Here is a 19,029-nt window from a genome sequence, read left to right as displayed (position 1 = left end):
TTTAAAATTGAACATATGTAGCACCAGTTTTTAAAAAGGGCTCCAGAGGTGATGCAGAAAATTATAAATCAATGAGCCTGATATGGGTGCTGGGCAAAATGGTACAGACAACAGGCAGTCCCTGAGGTACAGACGCCCAACTTAAGTACGATTCATACTTAAGAACGTGGCACACTCCTACATTTCTCCTGTAGCAGATTCAGGAATGATGCATGGCCACATTAAGAACAGTGTGTGTGTGGATCACGTGGTGCCATGATCATGAGCAGATGCTGAAAAGCTGAGCTCCGTCATTTTCCCTTGGTTTTGCTTAATATCTTGCAAACAGGTCGGCAACTCACGATCCTTTTCCCATCCGAGTGAGTGTGAACAGAAGGGATCAATGTCTAGTCGGCTTTGGACGCTCTCTCAAGAGGCGAACGACTCTACTTGTTTGCAAAAGAAAGACCGCAATCATCTACGTGGGGTTGCAGCAAAGATGGCAGAGACTGCTGCACCGAGAGCCCGATGGTGAGCTCAGCATGGTCCACTGAGATAATTGCTGAAGTTAAAACGACTGTGGAGTCTGCATTGGAGTCAAAATTGCAGCGTATATCAGATCAAGTGGAGGAAGCACATGTGCACTTGGATTCTATGGCGCTCGAATGCATGGAATATCAGCAGCACACTAGCGACCTGGAGGATCAGGAGCGGGACCATGCTAATATGCAAGATCAATTGGAAAATCGCATCGTGGCTTTGGAACAGAGAGTTGACAACCTAGAAAACAGGTCATGAAGGAATAACCTACTCCTGATAGACATTCTGGAGTCTGTGGTTGCCAATGAACTGCAGGGTTTTTTTTTTTTTTTGAAACCTGCATCCCTAAGGAATTACAATTGAGCAAACAAACTAGGCCTTTTACACATGGAGCAGTCCCATCGTATTGGACCCCGGAGAGCAGGAGATATTTAATTTTACACACTAACAGGCCATACTGTCTGCTTTGCCCTCAGGGAAGTTGCTTACTTTATAGTAACAAGCAAATTGTATGTTTTCAAGCCTATTTGGCTTTGCTCCAGGCTCAATGGAAAAGTTTTGCTCCAACATATAAGCTGCTAGTGGACAAGCATGTGAAATTTGCGTAGTTGTATCATGCCAAACTGTGGGTGAATCATGCTGGCGGGAGCTATGGACTTTATTCAGACTCTTTCAGCTGACTCAGTGCCCTGAGCGGGATTGCAGACTGCTTCCTACATGGTTTGCCACTGGTTTGTGTGGCAGTGGATGTTTCTCTTCCAAAAGCCCCATATTTCTTCTCTTTCCTTTTATTGTGCTGTTTGTGTTGGTGGAGTTTCTTCCTGTATGGGAGTTTTCTGCAAGGGTGGTGCAGGAGGGTTGTTGTAGGTTTATGTACATGGATTGTATGTGAAGTGTGTATGTGTGGTGATGAGTGAGTGACGAGATAAAGTGGTGAACAGGGGGAGGTAGGCGCTTTAGGTCGATCTCTCCAAGAGTTTTTTGGGGGTTTTTTTTTCAGATGGTGGGGGTGGATATAGGGATTTAGGGAGGGGGAATTGAGGGGCAGATGTTGGGTGTTGATGGGGGTTGAGGCTTTAGTATATTGCAGGGGTTTGATGGAGGAATGTGGGTTTTAGGATGATATGGAGAGTTTGAGTGTATGTTTGAGGTGGAGCAGACATGGAGGGCTGGTGGAGGCTGGGCACCAGCTCCCGTTTCAGTAGAGACTTGTAATTTTCATTGATAGATCCTTTACTGAGGTAAATTTTGGCTGAATAGAAAAATTGGATCCTGGAATGTAGCTGGAATTCATTCCCCTGTTTGCCGTTTTAAGATTTTGCAGGATTTGCAAAGGCAGGGAGTGCATATTGCAGGTATACAGGAAATGCATCTCACAGACATGGAACATCAGAAGTTGCAACATCGGTGGTTTTGATGAGGTTGTATACATGTCAGGAACTACTCACAGTGCAGGAGTAGCAATTTTGATTTGTAAGGCATTACCGGTTTCTATTTTGGCTACGGAGTAAGACCCTCAGGGATGGTTTGTTTTGGCCCACCTTAATATTCAGGGAACTGATTTAGTGTTGAATCTTTGTGCCCCCAATGTATTTGACATGCAGTTTTTTCAAGAAGTACTGATGGCTTTTGGGCCTTATCTGCACCTGCCTCTGGTGGTTCTGGGAGACTTTAATGCAGTGTGGAACCCAGAGATGGACAGGATGGGTCCCTCCTCCTTGGAGGATTCTTGGGCGGCAAAAGGGATTGCAGTATTCTGTAAGCTGTTAAATTTGGTAGATGTTCGTCGGGTGCATCATCTGTTGGATTTTGACTTCACTCATATGGCCCGGACACATCAATCTATGTCTCGCATTGATTATATTCTGGTGGATGAGGGGGTATCTCCTAGAGTTGTTGAATCACATTTCTGTAGCCTGCCATTATTGGATCATGGCTTGATTTGGATAAATCTACAGGGAGTTTTAAGGTATATAAGCAGAGGATGGCGCTTTCCAGTTCATTTGTATCGGAACTCCCAATTTCAGGCATTGTTGGAGACTAAATGGCAACAGTTTGCCACAGACAATGTACAGCATGTGATGGATCCTTTGTTGCTTTGGGAAACTGGCAAGGCGGTCCTTTGGGGGGAGACTATCGCATATGTAGCCCGTAAGGGTAAGGAGTATGCAAGGGAGGTTTTATATCTGGAAAAACAGGTAGATAGATGCAAGCGGTTGTGGATAGGGATGCGTACTGCTGTGGTGCAACAGAATCTGCAGGTTGCTTGAATGGCTTTAAATTCTAAAGTGCATGAGCGCTCTTTTCGGTCGGATTGCTATTATAAACATTGATTTTTTTTTTATTGGGGAATCATATGGGTACTTTGCTGGCAAGTTTGACCCATCTCAGGTGTGCAAGGCATTGCGTCATGACGATCAAGTGGTTACCAACCGTTAGCAGATTGGGGCCTTGTTTGCTCAGTATTATGAATGTTTATACCAGTGTAGGGCAGTTCCCCCTAAGCAGGTTGAGACCTTTGTGACCTCGCTGGATGTCCCAATTCTATGTGAGGAGGAGGCACAGGGGTTGCATTCTCCCTTGACGGGCGCTGGAATTAGTGAGTCTATTCGGCAGGCCCCTTTGAGAAAAACTCCAGGCCCTGATAGCCTCTTGGCTGAGTTTTATAAGGTTTTTACGGGACCACATTTCTTTACCAGTAAAAGTCTAATCGGATGGGGTTCTACAGAAGGGGGTCCTTTCTTTTACATGCTAATTTATCTACCATTATTGTTTTGCCCAAGCCTGGCAAGGACACCTCACTTATGGAATCATATAGGACAATATCCTTAATTAACTTTGAGGTGAAGCTATTGGCAAAATCTTTGGCCTAGCTCTTGGCTCCCCTGTTGCCTGGGGTTATTCACACTGACCAGGTAGGGTTTGTGCAAGTTAGGCAAGCATTTTGGAATATGAGAAGGGTTATGGCAGTGTTGGGGTATGCAGCTTCAAGGAATCGGAGGGGTCTCTTGGTGAGTTTGGATGCGTGCAAGGCATTTGGTTGTGTGCATTGGGAATATTTGTTTTGCCTTTTAGAACATTGCAGGATGGGGGGCCCCTTTGTGGATATGGTATGGAAGTTGTATACATCTCCCCAGTCCAATGTCTTAGTAAATAGAATGTTATCGGACCCATTTGGGTTGGGGAGGGGAACGAAGCAGGTTGCCCTCTATCCCTACTGCTCTTTATTTTATCTTTAGAGCCACTACTGATACAAATTTGCTCTGATGGGGGATTAGTGGTTTGAAAGTTGGGAAGGAGACTATTACTTTTCAGCATTTGCAGATGTTTTGATCGTGTGTGTGTCCTGCCTATATTCTAAACAGTTTCCATAAAATTAGACATTCATAATTACATCTTAATAGCTTAAAATAACAAGTTCCATTCATTTTCAATAATCAGTCTAATCACAACATAAATGCTTTACATTACATTAGTGATTTTTATTCCGCCGTTATCTTGTGGGTCAAGGCGGATTACACAAGGAGAGATCTGGCCATTTCCAGAGGAATTAGAGAATAGAGAAGGTTGATGCAGAAAGTTGAAGTGGCTCTTGTGGCCTTAGATTGTATTAGAGAGTGGAGATGGTTCTTTTGGTTTTAGGTTGATTTCAGTGGTTTGTTGGGTAGTATGTTTTTTTTGAATAGTAGGGTTTTTATTTCTTTTCTGAATATATTGTAATCTGAGGTTGTTATCAGTAAATTGGAGAGTTGGTGGTTTAGTTTTGCTGCTTGTGTGGCTAGGAGGCCATTGTACAGTTTCTTCCGTTTGACATCTCTGATTGGAGGGTACGTGAATGGAGTGTGGGTTCTCCTTTGTCTGGTTGTGGTGGTTTGGATTAGGCGGTTGTTCAAGTAGGTTGGGCTGTCACCCAACCTAAATAGTAGACAGTAGAATTTGAATAGTATTCTTGCTTGTATTGATAGCCAGTGTGAGTTGAGATATGCCTCGGTGATATGGTCGTGTTTCCTCAGTGAGTAGAGCTGTGTTTTGGATTGTTTGTAGTTGTTTAATCATGGATGCGGGGCAGGGGAGATAGAGAATGTTGCAGTAGTCTAGAAGACTCAGTACTAGAGCCTGGACTAAGATCTGGAATTGTGTTCTGTCTAAGATTTTCACACTTGCCTTAAGTTTCTCATGATAGCGAATGATTTCTGTATTGTTTTATTGATTTGCGGTTGCATGGTGCAACATTTGTCTATCGTCATTCCCAGTAATTTTAGAGTGGGCTGTATGGGGAATGTGGTTGAGTTTATAACTAGATTTGTTATGATTGGGGTTTTGTTGTTTTCGAGGAGAATTAATTTTGTTTTGTCTGGGTTTAGTTTCAGTTTGTGGTCTTTCATCTATGTTGTTATTGTTTCCAGTGTTTTGTGTAGAGTGTCTGTCATGGAGGGTTTTGGTTGATCAAAGGGGAGAAGAATGGTGATGTCTGCATAGCTGTAGGAGGTTAGGCCTAATTTGTCCAGGTAGGTGCCGAAGGATGCGATGTAGAGGTTGAAGAATGTAGGGAATAAAGGGGATCCTTGGGTTACGCCGCAGGGGTTAGACTAGGGTTCTGACTTTTCATTGTTCGACTTTACTCTGTAGGTTCTGGACTTCAGGAATCCTTGAAACCATGTGAGTACTTTGTCTATGATTCCTATTTTATCTAGTATTTCTAGAAGGATATTATGATCCACCAGGTCAAAAGCTGCGGTGAGATCCAGTTGTATGAGGGGCATTTTTTTGCCTGTGCTGAGGTGTTGTCTAGATGTGTCAGGGAGAGAGTCTAGTAGTGTCTCAGTGCTGTAGTTTAGTTCTGAAGCCAGATTGTGAAGGATGGAGTATGTTGTGGTCTTCTAGATAGTTGGTGAGGAGTTTGGCTACTAGGCCTTCCATTATTTTGACATAGAGTGGTATTGAGGCTATGGGTCGGTAGTTGGCTGGTTGATCTGTTGCTCCTTTAGGGTCTTTTAGAATTGGGGTGACAATGATTTCGCTGAGGTCTTGCGGGAAAAGGCCCTCCGTGAGCATAGTTTGTGTCCATTGTAGGAGGAGAGCGCGGAATATAGTGCTAGAGTTTTTTAGTAGGTATGGAGGGCAGTAGTTTAGGTCACAGGCTGCGTGACTGTACTTTCTGTAGAGTTTATTGAAGTTGGTCCATTTTATAGTGGGGAAGAGAGACCAGGTTCTATCTGCTGCAGTTGATTCTTTGTCTGGGGGGGGGTTGTTGTGATCTCTTCTAGGAGATTTGGGTTTCCAGTGAGGTTAGTCCTTGCATTTGTGATTTTGCTTTTAAAGTGTTCAGCTAGAAGGGTGGCTGAAAGGTGTTGTTATTGACTAGGTAAGGTTTGGTGTCTGAGTTCTGTATTTGTAATAGTTTTTTGGTATCTTGAGTATCTTTGCCTATTAGGTTGGTGTAGTGTGTTTTTCTTTTCTTTTAGTTGTAGCTTGTATTGTTGGTTGAGTTTTCTCCATGCAGTTTTTGTGGGTTCTTGGTTAGTTTTTCTCCATTTCCTTTCTAGTCGTTTGCACTGTCTTTTGAGTAGGAGTAGTTCGTTGTCGAACCATTTGTCTGATCGTCTGCTGATTCTGGTTTTAGTTTGTATTGGGGCTAGTTCATTTTGGGTGTCTGTAATCAATCTGCTCTATTGTGATATGAAGTCTTTGGGGTCAGATCCTTGGATTAATTTGTCTGTTTTAGACCAGAATTTGGATAGGTCGATGTATTTACGTAAGTTGTAGATTAATTTTTGGGAATTTGGTTTGGATTTGCTTTTGGCCCAGTTGATATTGAAGATGTGTAGTGGGCTGACTAGAGGGATCGAGACCATTTTCCATTTGATGTTTGCATCTCTGGAAGAGAGGGCTGTTGGGTCATGAAGGCTGCAATATTGATTTGGTGACCTTTTTCATGAGTGGTTTGTGGGTCTAAAATCTTGTATGTTAAGGCATCAAGAAAAGATCGTAGATTTTCTACTTGTTTGGAGGAATGGCCTTCGAGGAGAAGGTTTAGATCTTCTAGGATTAGGTTGTAGGATGTTTTTAGTGAGTTTTGGTATATGAAGCCTTCAAACTCAGGTTTTGCTATATTCCAGTTCTCTGGTGTTTTGTAGCAGAGCTTATGGATCCTTTTAGTATGGTGCCTGAAAGTTGACAGGCTAGTAGGTCTATGTAAGGAGTGGATGTTTTGTCTTGTATGTTTAGTTTTAGGGATTTTCTGACTAAGATGGCTAGACCTCCTCCTCTTTTGTTTTCTCTGCAGACCACTGTTATTTTGTATCCTTTTGGGCAGACTTCTGTTGTTCTGGGGTCTAGGTCTGATGTTAGCCAGGTTTCTGTGAGGAAGAGGCAGTCTAAATTCTCATTTTCTATCCAGTCTTTTATGTGTTCTGTCTTTGGACCTAAGGCTGTGATGTTTAAGTAGGCACACATAATTGTGGTGTACTCTTATTTGTGTACTGGTTATTGTTATTGGGTAGATGAGTGATCTTGAGTGAGTGTGTGGTTTGGTCTTGGGGGGGGTTAGAAGGTCTTCTTCCCCAAGTTGGTGTGATGGTGTGTTGTATAAAGGTTTGGCAGTTGGTATTTATTTTCCCTGTGATTCTCCCGGCTGAGTGGTGATTTCTGTAATTAAGTGTGATAATAGGTATTGGGTAGATGTAGTTTGCTGCCGTCTTCCAGTTGTTTTTTGGTAATGGATTCATCTTGGAAGATAGTGGTTGTTGGTGGGATATATGTGTGATCAGAGTGACAGTTGGGTGAGATTTTGTTGTGGAAGGGAGGGTTTGCTGGTCTCTGCAGGAATCGATATCTTGGGACGAGCTTGTGAAGCAATGACTGGGTGTGGAGTCTATGATTTGGACTGGGTTGTGAAATGGTTATGTAGTCTCAGAAGGAGGAGGTTTGGTCGCTTCGCAAAGGCGCTCGCTGAGGCAAACGCCTTTGACTCGCGCCTTAGACAGTGCGCCAAATGGCTGTGCGCCGTTAGGTTTTGAGCCTTTTAACTGGCTCAGCAGCTGGAGCGTTGTCACTTGGACGGAGTGCTCTCCCATGCCCTGGGTCCTCAGTCGTTCCAGTCAGGAAGATGGCAGAGCCAAAGGAAAGGGGGTAAAACTTTTGAAAAACACAGCAGTTAGTTTCCCATTTAGCTCATGAAACTGTCTACTTATAGACTTCAACAACTGATACAGAAGGTACTAGTTTCATAGTGATCAAGCACATCCTAAACTGTATTGCCTCTACTTATAGGCATCAGTGACCAACTTGGTTTTTAACAGTTTCTTGAAATTAAGTGTCCCGCAACATATTGCAAAGAGACACACCAGCGACTGAGAACATTCTCGATTTCATGGCCACATACCTCACTCCTCCTTCCATTTTCGATATTAATTTCATTCCACCTTCTGATTTTAGAACCCTGTTGGGTCTATAAACTTCCCACAGAGTTTGAAACCAGAAAGGGGTCAATAGATGTAAATCTAGTATACCAGACAATGAATGGAGAGCAAAACTGGGATTATTATAATGCCATGTCACTTCTTGATACAAGTGCTCCTCAAATATTTAGCAGTGGTCATATCAGCACGACAGGTGTCTGAACTGCAGGCTTTATCCTGCAGAGCCTATTTTCTCAGATTTTTGGAGACTGAGGTATCACTGCGTACAGTCCCTTCTTTCTTGTCAAAAGTAGTTTCAAGTTTTCACATCAGCCAGGATGTACAGTTGCCTGCCTTCACGCCCTCGAGGTCCAAGAAAAGTGACAAAGTTCTGAAATTGCTGGATGTTTGCAGAGTGTTGCGTCATTATCTGGAAGTGACGAATAAATTTCGACTGTCAGATTGTCTGAGCTGGCGGGTACTAGCCACCAAGGCTGAATGTCTTCAAAAGCGACCATTTCTAGATGGATTCGTATGGCCATTTCTTCAGCATTTATCGGAAGCGGAAAGCGACCTCTGGTATCCTTAAAGGCACATTCTACTAGGAACGTAGCATCCTCCTGGGAGGAGTCTAGAGCAGTTTCTCATGAAGAAATTTGTAGAGTAGCCACATGGTCTGCCCTCCATACTTATACAAAGTTTTACAGAGTGGATGTAGTGGCCCAATTGGATGCCACATTTGGATTTTCAGTACTTTCAGCAGGCTCATCTGTCTTGCCCTAGATTCTGGGCACTACTTTGGTATGTCCCACAGGTTCAAGAATGATGTGCCTATTGCACTAGAAGGAAAGATTAGGTACTTACCTTGATAATCTTATCTCTTATAAATAGGCACATCATTCTTGAAGCCCATCCTGTCAGATGTTCATTAGCCTGCTTGCTATCTCAGACATGTCAGTATCACAGGATATCTTGCTTCTTTCCTCTGTCCAGCAAGGTTAAGGATAGGGGAGACTTCTTCTTTTTTGAAGAGAACATGCCGGTATCTTTCAGAACTCTAGCTGTTAGTGCAGATTGCTGGTTCATTCCACCTCATTATGTGTTATAAGTGGTTTATTTATTTAATTCATTTTCTATCCCACCCTCCCCAAAGAGCTCAGGATGGGTTTCAAGTCAACATACACAATATATACTTAACAGGTTACAATTTGCCATTGTTACAGTCAAGTTTTTATCCTAACTCAACACATACTAGGGTTCTAATACCAAGATTCATAATATACAGTTTACAGGTTAAATTTGTCATAATTACAGTGCAAGATTTTTCAATATAAGTTTTTATCCTAATGTAAACATACCAAAGATCTTGTATTAATATACATTTATTTTTAATCTATTGGCTGTGGGCAGGGGAGTTAGATGAACAGGTATGTTTTATTGCTTTCCTAAAGTTGAGGAGTCCTTCAGGGGATCTAATCTGTGGGGGCACTTGATTCCATTGGCTCAGTATGAAGTGGGCATTGGAACGTCGTTTGATGGTTTGCAGTTGAAGGACATGGCCATAGTCAGGCATATTTCATTCTGGGAGCGAAGGGACTTGTTCGACACATATGAAGGAAGTTTGGTTGTCATGTAGCCCGGTGTCATGTTGTTTCTCGGGGAGACAACCCGAACCCCTCCCTGCTATGTTTTCTTCTCTAGGGCTGACCATTTGCTTTGATACAAACTGAGGAATTACAAGTCAGCCCATAGTGATGGGAAGTGGAACAGAAAACTGTAAATGAGGCTTTCTATACCAGATCTCACGATCTGAAGGTCACAAGAATGATGTGCCTATTTACTAAAAAGAAGATTATCAAGGTACGTACCTAATCCTCCCTTAGATACTTCTATCAATGCAGATTCTAAGTGATTTACATTCAGATATTCAAGCATTTTTTCCCTTACTATCCTGGCGGGCTCACAATCTATCTTATGTATATGGAGCAATGGAGGATTGCCGAGTCTCTAGCCAGTAGGCCACTCCTCCATTAGAAATCCAATGTGCTTGTCCCAAGCTGTCTTGAATTCAGATACATTCTCCGTCTCCACCTCCTCCACCAGGAGGTAATTCCATGCATTCACAATATTCTAAGAGAGTCTCTCCAGAGTCTTATACACAGTCTTCAATACCTCCTTTTTCCTACTGGCCATTCCTCTCCCTATGCACCCGATCATCTTTCTAGCTTTTGCCATTGCCTTTTCAACCTGTTTGGCTACCTTAAGATAATCGCATGCTATCACACCTAAGGCCGGCTCCGCTTTCGTGCTCAAAAGTCCTTTTTCTCTAAACTGTACCATTCGCTTGGGTTTTTGCAGTCTAAATGCATAACCTTGCTTTTCTTAGCATTAAATCTTAGCTGCTAAACTTTGAACCATTCCTCAAGCTTTGCTATAACTAATCACGTGCTACTGTTAGCGAATGAACATTAATGTGCGTCTCAAACTATGTAGATTACATTGAAGTACAGTGTAAAAAATAGTTTATTTGGGGAATTTTCTTGATCAGCATCAAACCCTACTAACTATATCCAACTATCTCTCTTTTGACAGTGTTGCAAACTGTATAGTTACTTTTTAATGTGAGCACTCTGTAGCTAATTTTCAAAGAGGAGCTACATTTTTAATTCTTCTTTGACAAATAACTAGTATAAGAGGTATGTGTACTGAAAATAACCCTTGTATTTTGCAACTGTTGTTTGTATGGGAAGTGAGTCAGGGAAGATAATACAAAAGTTCTATAAAAAAAAATGTTCAAAAGTAAAAAAGGTATTTTACCTATATTTGAAAATCTCATGTATACCTGCTGCTTCCCTCTCTTCTCACCTAAACAACCCCTTTCTAGGATGTCTATTTTTAACCTAGCTAAAGGTGTATGTATGGGCTGTCAAAACCTACATGAGTTTTAATTGGATTATGGAAGGCAGTTTGCACACAGTCCAGTTTAGGCGTTAAGTGACTTTGAAAATGGCCCTTATAATATCTTTGAAATACAATTATCTCTTTCATGCTTGTTTTGTTCTTTTCTTCTTCCCAAAGGTTTCTGTTTACTGATTATAATAGACTATCGAGTGTAGGAGGAGAAACGTCAATGGCTGAAATGCTTGCAACCCTTTCTGATGCTTGTGAAAGAGAATTTGGTTTCCTAGCCACAAGGTTGTTTCGCGTTTTCAAGACTGAAGAGACACAAGGTAGCACCAGTGACTTTTTAGTAGAATGTTGTTTTACAACATCCTTTTAAAAAAAAATCTTTTGTTTTGTTTTATTTCTATATATTAACTTTAAAAGTGTACTAACATGGCTACCATGCCATTTTACTTAAAAACTCCCTAAAGACCCTATCATGATAAAGGTCTGGTTTTAATCTCACATAAACTCCTCCCTTGGATAAACCCAAGTTCTAAACTTATTAGCGCATGATAACATGCCAAAAAGTTTTTCTATTTATTTATTTATTTTACTATACCGTTCTCCCAGAGGAGCTCAGAATGGTTTACATGTATTTATTCAGGTACTCAAGCATTTTTCCCTGTCTGTTCCGGCGGGCTCACAATCTATCACAATCTGATAAAGATGGCAAAACAAAGTTTACAAAGCATGGCAAAAATAAGATATGATAAAACATGGCATGGTGAGACATAGCAAGGCGAGCACAGTTCAGCAAAACATAGCATGGTAAACATAGTTTCTAGGCCCTCAGTCTTCATGTTTGAAAATAATTCAGTAGATAATCTAGCCATATATATACTTTGTGGATTGAATAAAAGGTAAATCCCTGTCTTCCAGGGATATAGGGCTCCTTTTACAAAGATGTGCTAGCGTTTTTAGCGCATGCATTGGATTAGCGCACACTAGCCGAAAAACTACCGCCTGCTCAAGAGGAGGCGGTAGCGGCTAGCGCACGTGGCATTTTAGCACACGCTATTATATATACCACATATCTAAGAGTTAGGGATACCATGTGCCTCCCCATCCTTCCAACACGATTTGCTCAGATTGAAGTCGATCTGCCTATTGACTGTAATATTGAAATCCGTATCACCTGTAGTACCATGTGGTATTCTTTGTATGGAATTAACTCTGTATGGAACTTTGTTTGGAATTAACTGAAAAAAATTTGTGATTAGATGCATCTAAATTGCTCAAAAACAGCCATTGCCATAACAACCTCCCACTGCTATGATGAATCTTCCATGTTATGTTAATGTTAATCAGATTTTCTATTCCACCTTACCTATTCCCTAGGTAACCTCCTACGTAACCTCAAGCTCAAATTTTTCATATATGCAGATGACATCACAATAACTATCCCCCTAACCAATTTCTCACAAGAACTACTTGACTACACTACAAACATTCTCAACCAGATTGAACTCTGGATGCTATCTTTCAGACTGAAACTCAATCCTGACAAATCAAAATTCTTCTTAGCCACCCCCAATGACAAAATCAAGGACACTACAATTCAACTGAAAGAAACAACTTACCCCCTCGAACCCACCCTAAAAATTCTGGGAGTCACACTGGACAAAAACTTATCCTTAGAAAACCAAACTGACCTCACTGTCAGGAAAAGCTTCTCCGTACTTTGGAAGCTACACACCATAAAAAAATACTTCGACGACACTTCTTTCCGCCTACTTGTACAATCTTCCATCCTCAGCATTCTTGACTACTGCAACATCATTTACCTTAACGCCACAAAGAAAACTACCAGGAGACTAAAAATAATCCAAAATACCGCCGTGCGTCTCATCTCGGCCTAAAGAAATGGGAACACGTCACCCCCTTTTACCACCAACTTCACTGGCTGCCATTCGAATCTAGTTATTTTTAAATTCGCATGCTTCTGCTACAAATCGGTAAATGGTTCATCTCCAAGTTACATCAATCCTCATTTTAACCGGTACTACACAAACAAGAAATCCCATAGAATTCAGCTGTTCGCCTTCCCCTCGCTAAAACTTTGTCACCTCAAAAGATTCCTAGACAAAACCTTCGCCTTCCAAGCAGCCAAGCTGAACTCATGGCTTGCCCAAATGATACTCGAGTCCCTCACTTACCTCGGCTTCAGAAAATCACTCAAAACTTACCTATTCAATGAACAAGACCCCTAAAGGCCCCCCAATTTTCAGTACACCTCGCCCCCCCTAATTCGCCCCCTGCTCTTCTCCTCCTCCATGATAGCTTCTCTACTCCCGACCTCCCCAATCTCCCCCCCTCCTCTATCAAGTTCGGTTAAAATTTGTTATATAGCTGATAAATTGTTGTAAATCTGCTGTCAACGCGGATCCCAATCTAACTGATGTAAACCACCTAGAACTCGCCGGGTATGGCGGTATATAAGAATAAAATTATTAAAATTATTATTATTATTCAGTTCAAGGTCGGTTTAAATTACAAGAGGCTTAGTCAGTTACCCAGGAAGTTAAAATGAACAGTTTGATACGGACATTCAGTAGAGTTGACTAGTAGAGGTAGATCAGTACAGTTACTAATACAGTTAGGTCATAGTTACAAATACATAGTTGTAGGTCATCATTGCCTCATCGCTATGTCCCAGGAGTTGCGTTAGACAGTTTAGAAATGAACTTTAACAATTACTATTTCAGTTACTTTAGGGTTGGCTACCTGTCTTGGTGCAGAAATTATTTTAAAAGTTTTATGAATCTGAAATAGTGGTCACAAGATCATAGTGTAAGTGATAGCTGATTCCAGCATTTTGCTATTTGATGTGGGAAACTTTATATTGTTGCATGCTGGGAATTTTAAGTGGAAAAGATTTCTGGTGGAATATCTGTTGAAGGTGAGCTGCAGAAGGATGGCCAACTCTGTTAGGTAGTTGAGCGAGTTGCCTGTCAGGATCTTAAAGGCAGTGATGACTAATTTAAACTTGATCTTTGTGGTTATGGGCAGCCAGTGTAGTTTAATATGGTAGGGCTGTACGTGTTCAAATTTCCATAGTCTGTATATGAGTCTTACTGTTGCATTTTGAACTAGTTGTAGATGTAATAGCAAAGTTTTAGAACAAAGAACTGAAGGCTTTCGATCGGGTCTCCTGGAATTTTTTGTTTGCATCGTTGCAGAAATATGGCTTCGGGGGATTTTTCTTCAATGTCATCGCGGCTTTATATTCCGACCCTTTGTCTTCTATATGGGTCAACAGAGTTTTGTCCCGGTCCTTTGAGATCAGGAGGGGCACCTGTTAGGGTTGCCCGCTGTCCCCCCTTTTGTTTGTCGTTACTTTGGATCCCCTGATTCGGGACATTATGCAGAATCCGGACATAAAGGGGGTTCGAGTAGGCTTACATGAGTTTGAACTTTCAGCTTTTGCGGACGACCTTGCTCATCTGACTGACCAACAGTCTTGTTTAAAGAACTTGATACACTTCTCCCTCCATTTTCACGGTTTCGATTATTCACAGTTTTTAGCTTGCTGGCTCCTCCCCCAAAATTACATCAACTTGCATAGAGAAATCGCTGATTCCAAGCGTTTACAGAGAAAATAGCTGATTCCCAGCACTTTCTTCACCGTGTTTTTCCTCTCCTTCAGGAACAGGCCAGGTCTCCCACCATGTTTTTGTTTTTCATATTTATTTAAGCATTTATCATAATTTCAACAATATAAGTTCATTGAACAAAACAAAAGTTCTCCCAATTCATAAGAAAAGAAAAATATCTCATTTACAAATTAAATGCATATAAACTTTTGAATAATCCTCATTAAAGGGAGAAACAAATTCAAATACCACTGGGAATGGAAAATCAAGGAATTAAAATTAACAGAAATCTCATTGGTAGTTCATCTACTTTCTTACTTCAGACCAGTAATTTGGAATCAATTAGGACTTGTCTCCCACCATATTATTCGCGGTTTCACCATATTCACGATGGTTTTTTAATAGAAAACAACAAGTAACATATGAAAAAATTATTTGCGGTTTTTCTGTATTTGCGGGTCTGTTAATCCCCTAGCGAATATGGAGGGAGAAGTGTAGAAGCATTTAGTGCATATGGTGATTTTTCTGGGTTTTGGCTGAATTTTGATAAATCGTTGGCCCTTGCTATATCCAGGGAAGTTCAAGATTGATGGGAGGGCCCATTTCCTTTGAAGTGGACGGATAGATCTTTCCAATATCTAGAGGTTCAATTAACACTTTCCACCTCAAGTCTTAGAGGTAAATTTGGCACTGTTGATGGAGTACACCTGGATGCATTTTGAGAGTTGGAAACTTTTTCCTGTCTCCTTGCATGGTAAAATTCATTTATTAAACATGAATTTTCCCGAAATGGCTTTATGTGTATCAGGTTGTTGCCTTGTATAAGTTTCTTTCTAAATTTATTGAGGGGGGGGGGGTGAGGAAAAGTCTCGAATGGCGTTTAGATTTTTGTTGGGGTCCTGGAGACATGTCGGGTTTGGTATTCTGGACGTTCAACGATATAATCGGGCTTGTTTATTCCAATATCTTGGGGATTGAATTTTGGGTCAGAACACTTTTGCCTGCTTTGATTATGAGCTGGCATATTACCATCCTTGGCATTTGTACTTGCTCTTTCATGTACCGCCATCTTCCTTTCCTGGTCATCTACACTGCAGTGTGATGTTGGGGTCTCTACAAGACACTTGTAGAGTCTTGGTTCCACTGCTTGTTGGGACCTCACACTTCTGATCAGTCACCCTTTCAGGGGAATCTTCATTTTTTTACCAGGCCAGGAGACCTGTTTTGGAAGATGGGCCTAACTGGGTTTGACTTTGTTTACTCATGTGTTTTACAGGTGGATGGTTCCGTGTAACCCTGGTGGAAGTTCCAGCAAAGAGAGGGAATATCAGCCCATGATTATTTTGCTTTTCAACTGCAGCATTATGTGCAATCTCTAGATGCGAGAGGCCTAGGCCTGAATCTGGGTATAAAGTTACAGACTTTTTTTGACCGGTTTGTAGATGAGGGTCTCACCGTATCTTTGTTATATAAAGAATTGTACACAATCTCTTTCGGGAAGTCTTGGAAGGTGCTCTGTAGCAAATGGGAACCAGAACTTGGTATTTCACCAAATGATCTAGATTTTCATCATCTTTTTAAACATTTCCCTACTCTGTTGGTGAGTTCTGAGTTGTGGGAATGTCAATTTTGGGTCCTGCATCGAGCCTATTTTGCCCGTGAATGACTATTTAAAACTGGATTGACTGTCTCATCTTGTTGCCTGAAATGCGGATTGGGAGTGAGCTCTTTCTTCCATGATTTCTGGGGTTGTCTGATAGTCAATGCATTCTGGAAACGAGTAGTTCGATATTTAGAAACCCTTTGGGTTGCAGTATTGCTTTTTTGCCAACAAGCTTCCTCTTGGATAAATATGAGGCTTTCAGACTTGATGCCCTTTTACTAGGCTTTTTGGGCGGAAGGCGTTGGTGCTGGCTAAAAAGACTATTTTATGAGTTTGGACCACTGCTGACTCTCTACCGTGTTGGGCTTGGATCAGATGTGTTCTTCATTTAAGAACATAAGAATTGCCGCTGCTGGGTCAGACCAGTGGTCCATCATGCCCAGCAGTCCGCTCGCGGCCCTCTGGTCAAAGTCCAGTGCCCTGACTGAGACTATCCCTATCAGGGTACATCCTTGTTCAGCAGGAACTTGTCTAACTTTGTCTTGAATCCCTGGAGGGTGTTTTCTTCTATGACAGACTCCGGAAGAGCGTTCCAGTTTTCCACCACTCTCTGGGTGAAGAAGAACTTCCTTTTGTTCGTACGGAATCTATCCCCTTTCATCTTTAGAGAGTGCCCTCTTGTTCTCCCCACCTTGGAGAGGGTGAACAACCTGTCTTTATCTACTAAGTCTATCCCCTTCAGTACTTTGAATGTTTCGATCATGTCCCTTCTCAATCATGTCCCTCTGTTCAAGGGAGAAGAGGCCCAGTTTCTCTAATCTTTCGCTATACGGCAGCTCCTCCAAACCCCTAACCCATCTTCGTCGCTCTTCTCTGGACCATTTCAAGTAGTACCATGTCCTTCTTCATGTATGGCGACCAGTGCTGTACGCAGTACTCCAGGTGAGGGCGCACCATGGTCCGGTACAGTGGCACGATAACCTTCTCCGATCTGTTTGTGATCCCCTTCTTTATCATTCCTAGCATTCTATTCGCCCTTTTCGCCACCGCCGCACATTGTATGGAAGGCTTCATCGACTTGTCGATCAGAACTCCCAAGTCCCTTTCCTGGGAGGTCTCTCTAAGTACCACCCCGGACATCCTGTACTCGTGCTTGAGATTTTTGATACCGACATGCATCACTTTACACTTATCCATGTTGAACCTCATCTGCCGTGTTGATGCCCATTTCTCGAGCCTGATTATGTCACGTTGTAAACTAACTTGCTAATTGGTAATTGGTAAAAGTCTATAAATCAGAGTGTGTGCCTTTCTTAGGAAAAAACAAACACCATCCATTACAACATTATATTGTAGAAACAGCTCTCTCACCTTCTCACAGCAACACATGAGCCATTTGTTAACTGTTTTCTCCTCTTTTTAAAACACACGTACATAATTAAATGGTTTCTCCTTGGAAGCCACTAGTCCAAATTCCTGCTCACAAGGGCAGAGCTAACCTTTTGCTGTTCACTAGGTAAACAAGTATATTGTGCTCCCCACAACCAAAAAAATATATGGCCTCTTTTACAAAGCTGTGCTAGTGGCTGCTCTGCACTAATAGCCCCGAAGCCCATAGAGATTTAAAGGGCTTCAGGGCCTTTGCTGCGCGGCTTTGTAAAAGAGGCCAATAGTTTAACTCCCCACAAACACATGAGCCTCCATGTCTGAAAAAAAAAAAAAAAAGGAAAGAAAAACCACCTCTGAGAACCTGATTAATGTAAACCACTTAGGATATAAGTGGTATACAAATAACAAAATACTTATATCACTATAATAGGGGCTTTAAAACAGTCCCAGATCCCAGAAAGCATATTCGCATGACTCTTTTCATACCAGGTTCTAGTCTTTAAAACTCCTGGCATCTTTAAGGCTGCTCACTACTTTCTGAGCCTTCAGTTGCTATAAGTTTATTTGGGAGCTAGAAGACTCCAGCAGATAGATGGGGGCCAACACAGGCTGACATCTAGTGACATTGGTATACAAGTACATGGCACAGGCTGATACCACAACTGATGACATTAGTTTACTTTGTGTGTAGGGCCAAATTATGGCATATCTGAGAAGCCACCCCTTCCCCCAAATGTTTGGATTATAAGCACATGCCTTGTTTATCAATGGTTTAAATACAGCCCTGGTCCCTTTATCCACCACCAGGAGGCAGCTCCTGCTGTCAGCACTCCTTTGGGATTTCCAGAAATAAAGCTGTTATTGATAGGTATGGTACATTAAAATAAACTGTTTGTATTTTTTGTTTTTACAGGTAAAAAGAAATGGAAGAAGACTTGCTGTCTCCCCTCCTTTGTTATTTTTATTTTTATTCTGGGCTGCATTATCGCTGGTATTACTTTGCTGGCCATTTTTAAAGTGGATGCCAAGAACATGACAGTGAATGCCATTCTGATATCAGTTGCATGTGTTGTTGGGCTGGCTTTTGTTTTGAATTGCCATACATGGTGGCAAGTGATGGATTCCATCTTGAATTCTCAGAGAAAACGTCTTCATAACGCTGCTTCTAAACTTCATAAATTAAAAAGTGAAGGGTTTATGAAAGTAAGTATTTGTCAACATATATAGTTACATACAATTATTAATAAAATTTTTGCAAGTTATCTAATTATGGTCTGTTGTTCTACTGGGCAGGATTCTAAATATGTTGTATGAGCTTGGATTGCTCCAGCAACTGAGTAATTAATATTTAGTGCTTTTATTCAGGTGACCCCAGGTGTGGTCTCTTTAATTGTATGTATAAAGAGAGGCAAATCTCTCACTCTTTGAAGAATTCGTAAATAGAATAACACAAAACAAAAACAAGATGACACCTTTTTTGTTGGACTAACTAAATACATTTTTGACAGGTCAGGACAGTATAGGTTAAAAAAAAATGACAATATCAGAATATATATGAAACAAAAAAAGCATTCCAAAC

At 41.4% G+C, this 19,029-nt stretch overlaps 1 protein-coding gene across 4 annotated transcripts in view; it reads left to right on the top strand.

The window, feature by feature from the left end:
• Positions 1–19,029, top strand: part of KIDINS220 (kinase D interacting substrate 220) — a 306,588-nt gene that overhangs the window by 154,153 nt on the left and 133,406 nt on the right. For all 4 annotated transcript variants that reach the window (XM_033937373.1, XM_033937372.1, XM_033937370.1 and 1 more), the window contains exons 16-17: positions 10,998–11,149; positions 18,364–18,653. In XM_033937373.1, the coding sequence (XP_033793264.1) occupies positions 10,998–11,149; positions 18,364–18,653 (442 nt within the window). The remainder of the gene's footprint in view (positions 1–10,997; positions 11,150–18,363; positions 18,654–19,029) is intronic.

This window comes from Geotrypetes seraphini, chromosome 3 (genome assembly GCF_902459505.1).
Source record: "Geotrypetes seraphini chromosome 3, aGeoSer1.1, whole genome shotgun sequence".
NCBI lineage: Eukaryota > Metazoa > Chordata > Amphibia > Gymnophiona > Dermophiidae > Geotrypetes > Geotrypetes seraphini.
Note: the sequence above shows the minus strand (reverse complement) of the source record. Positions and strands in the feature narration are given on the sequence as shown.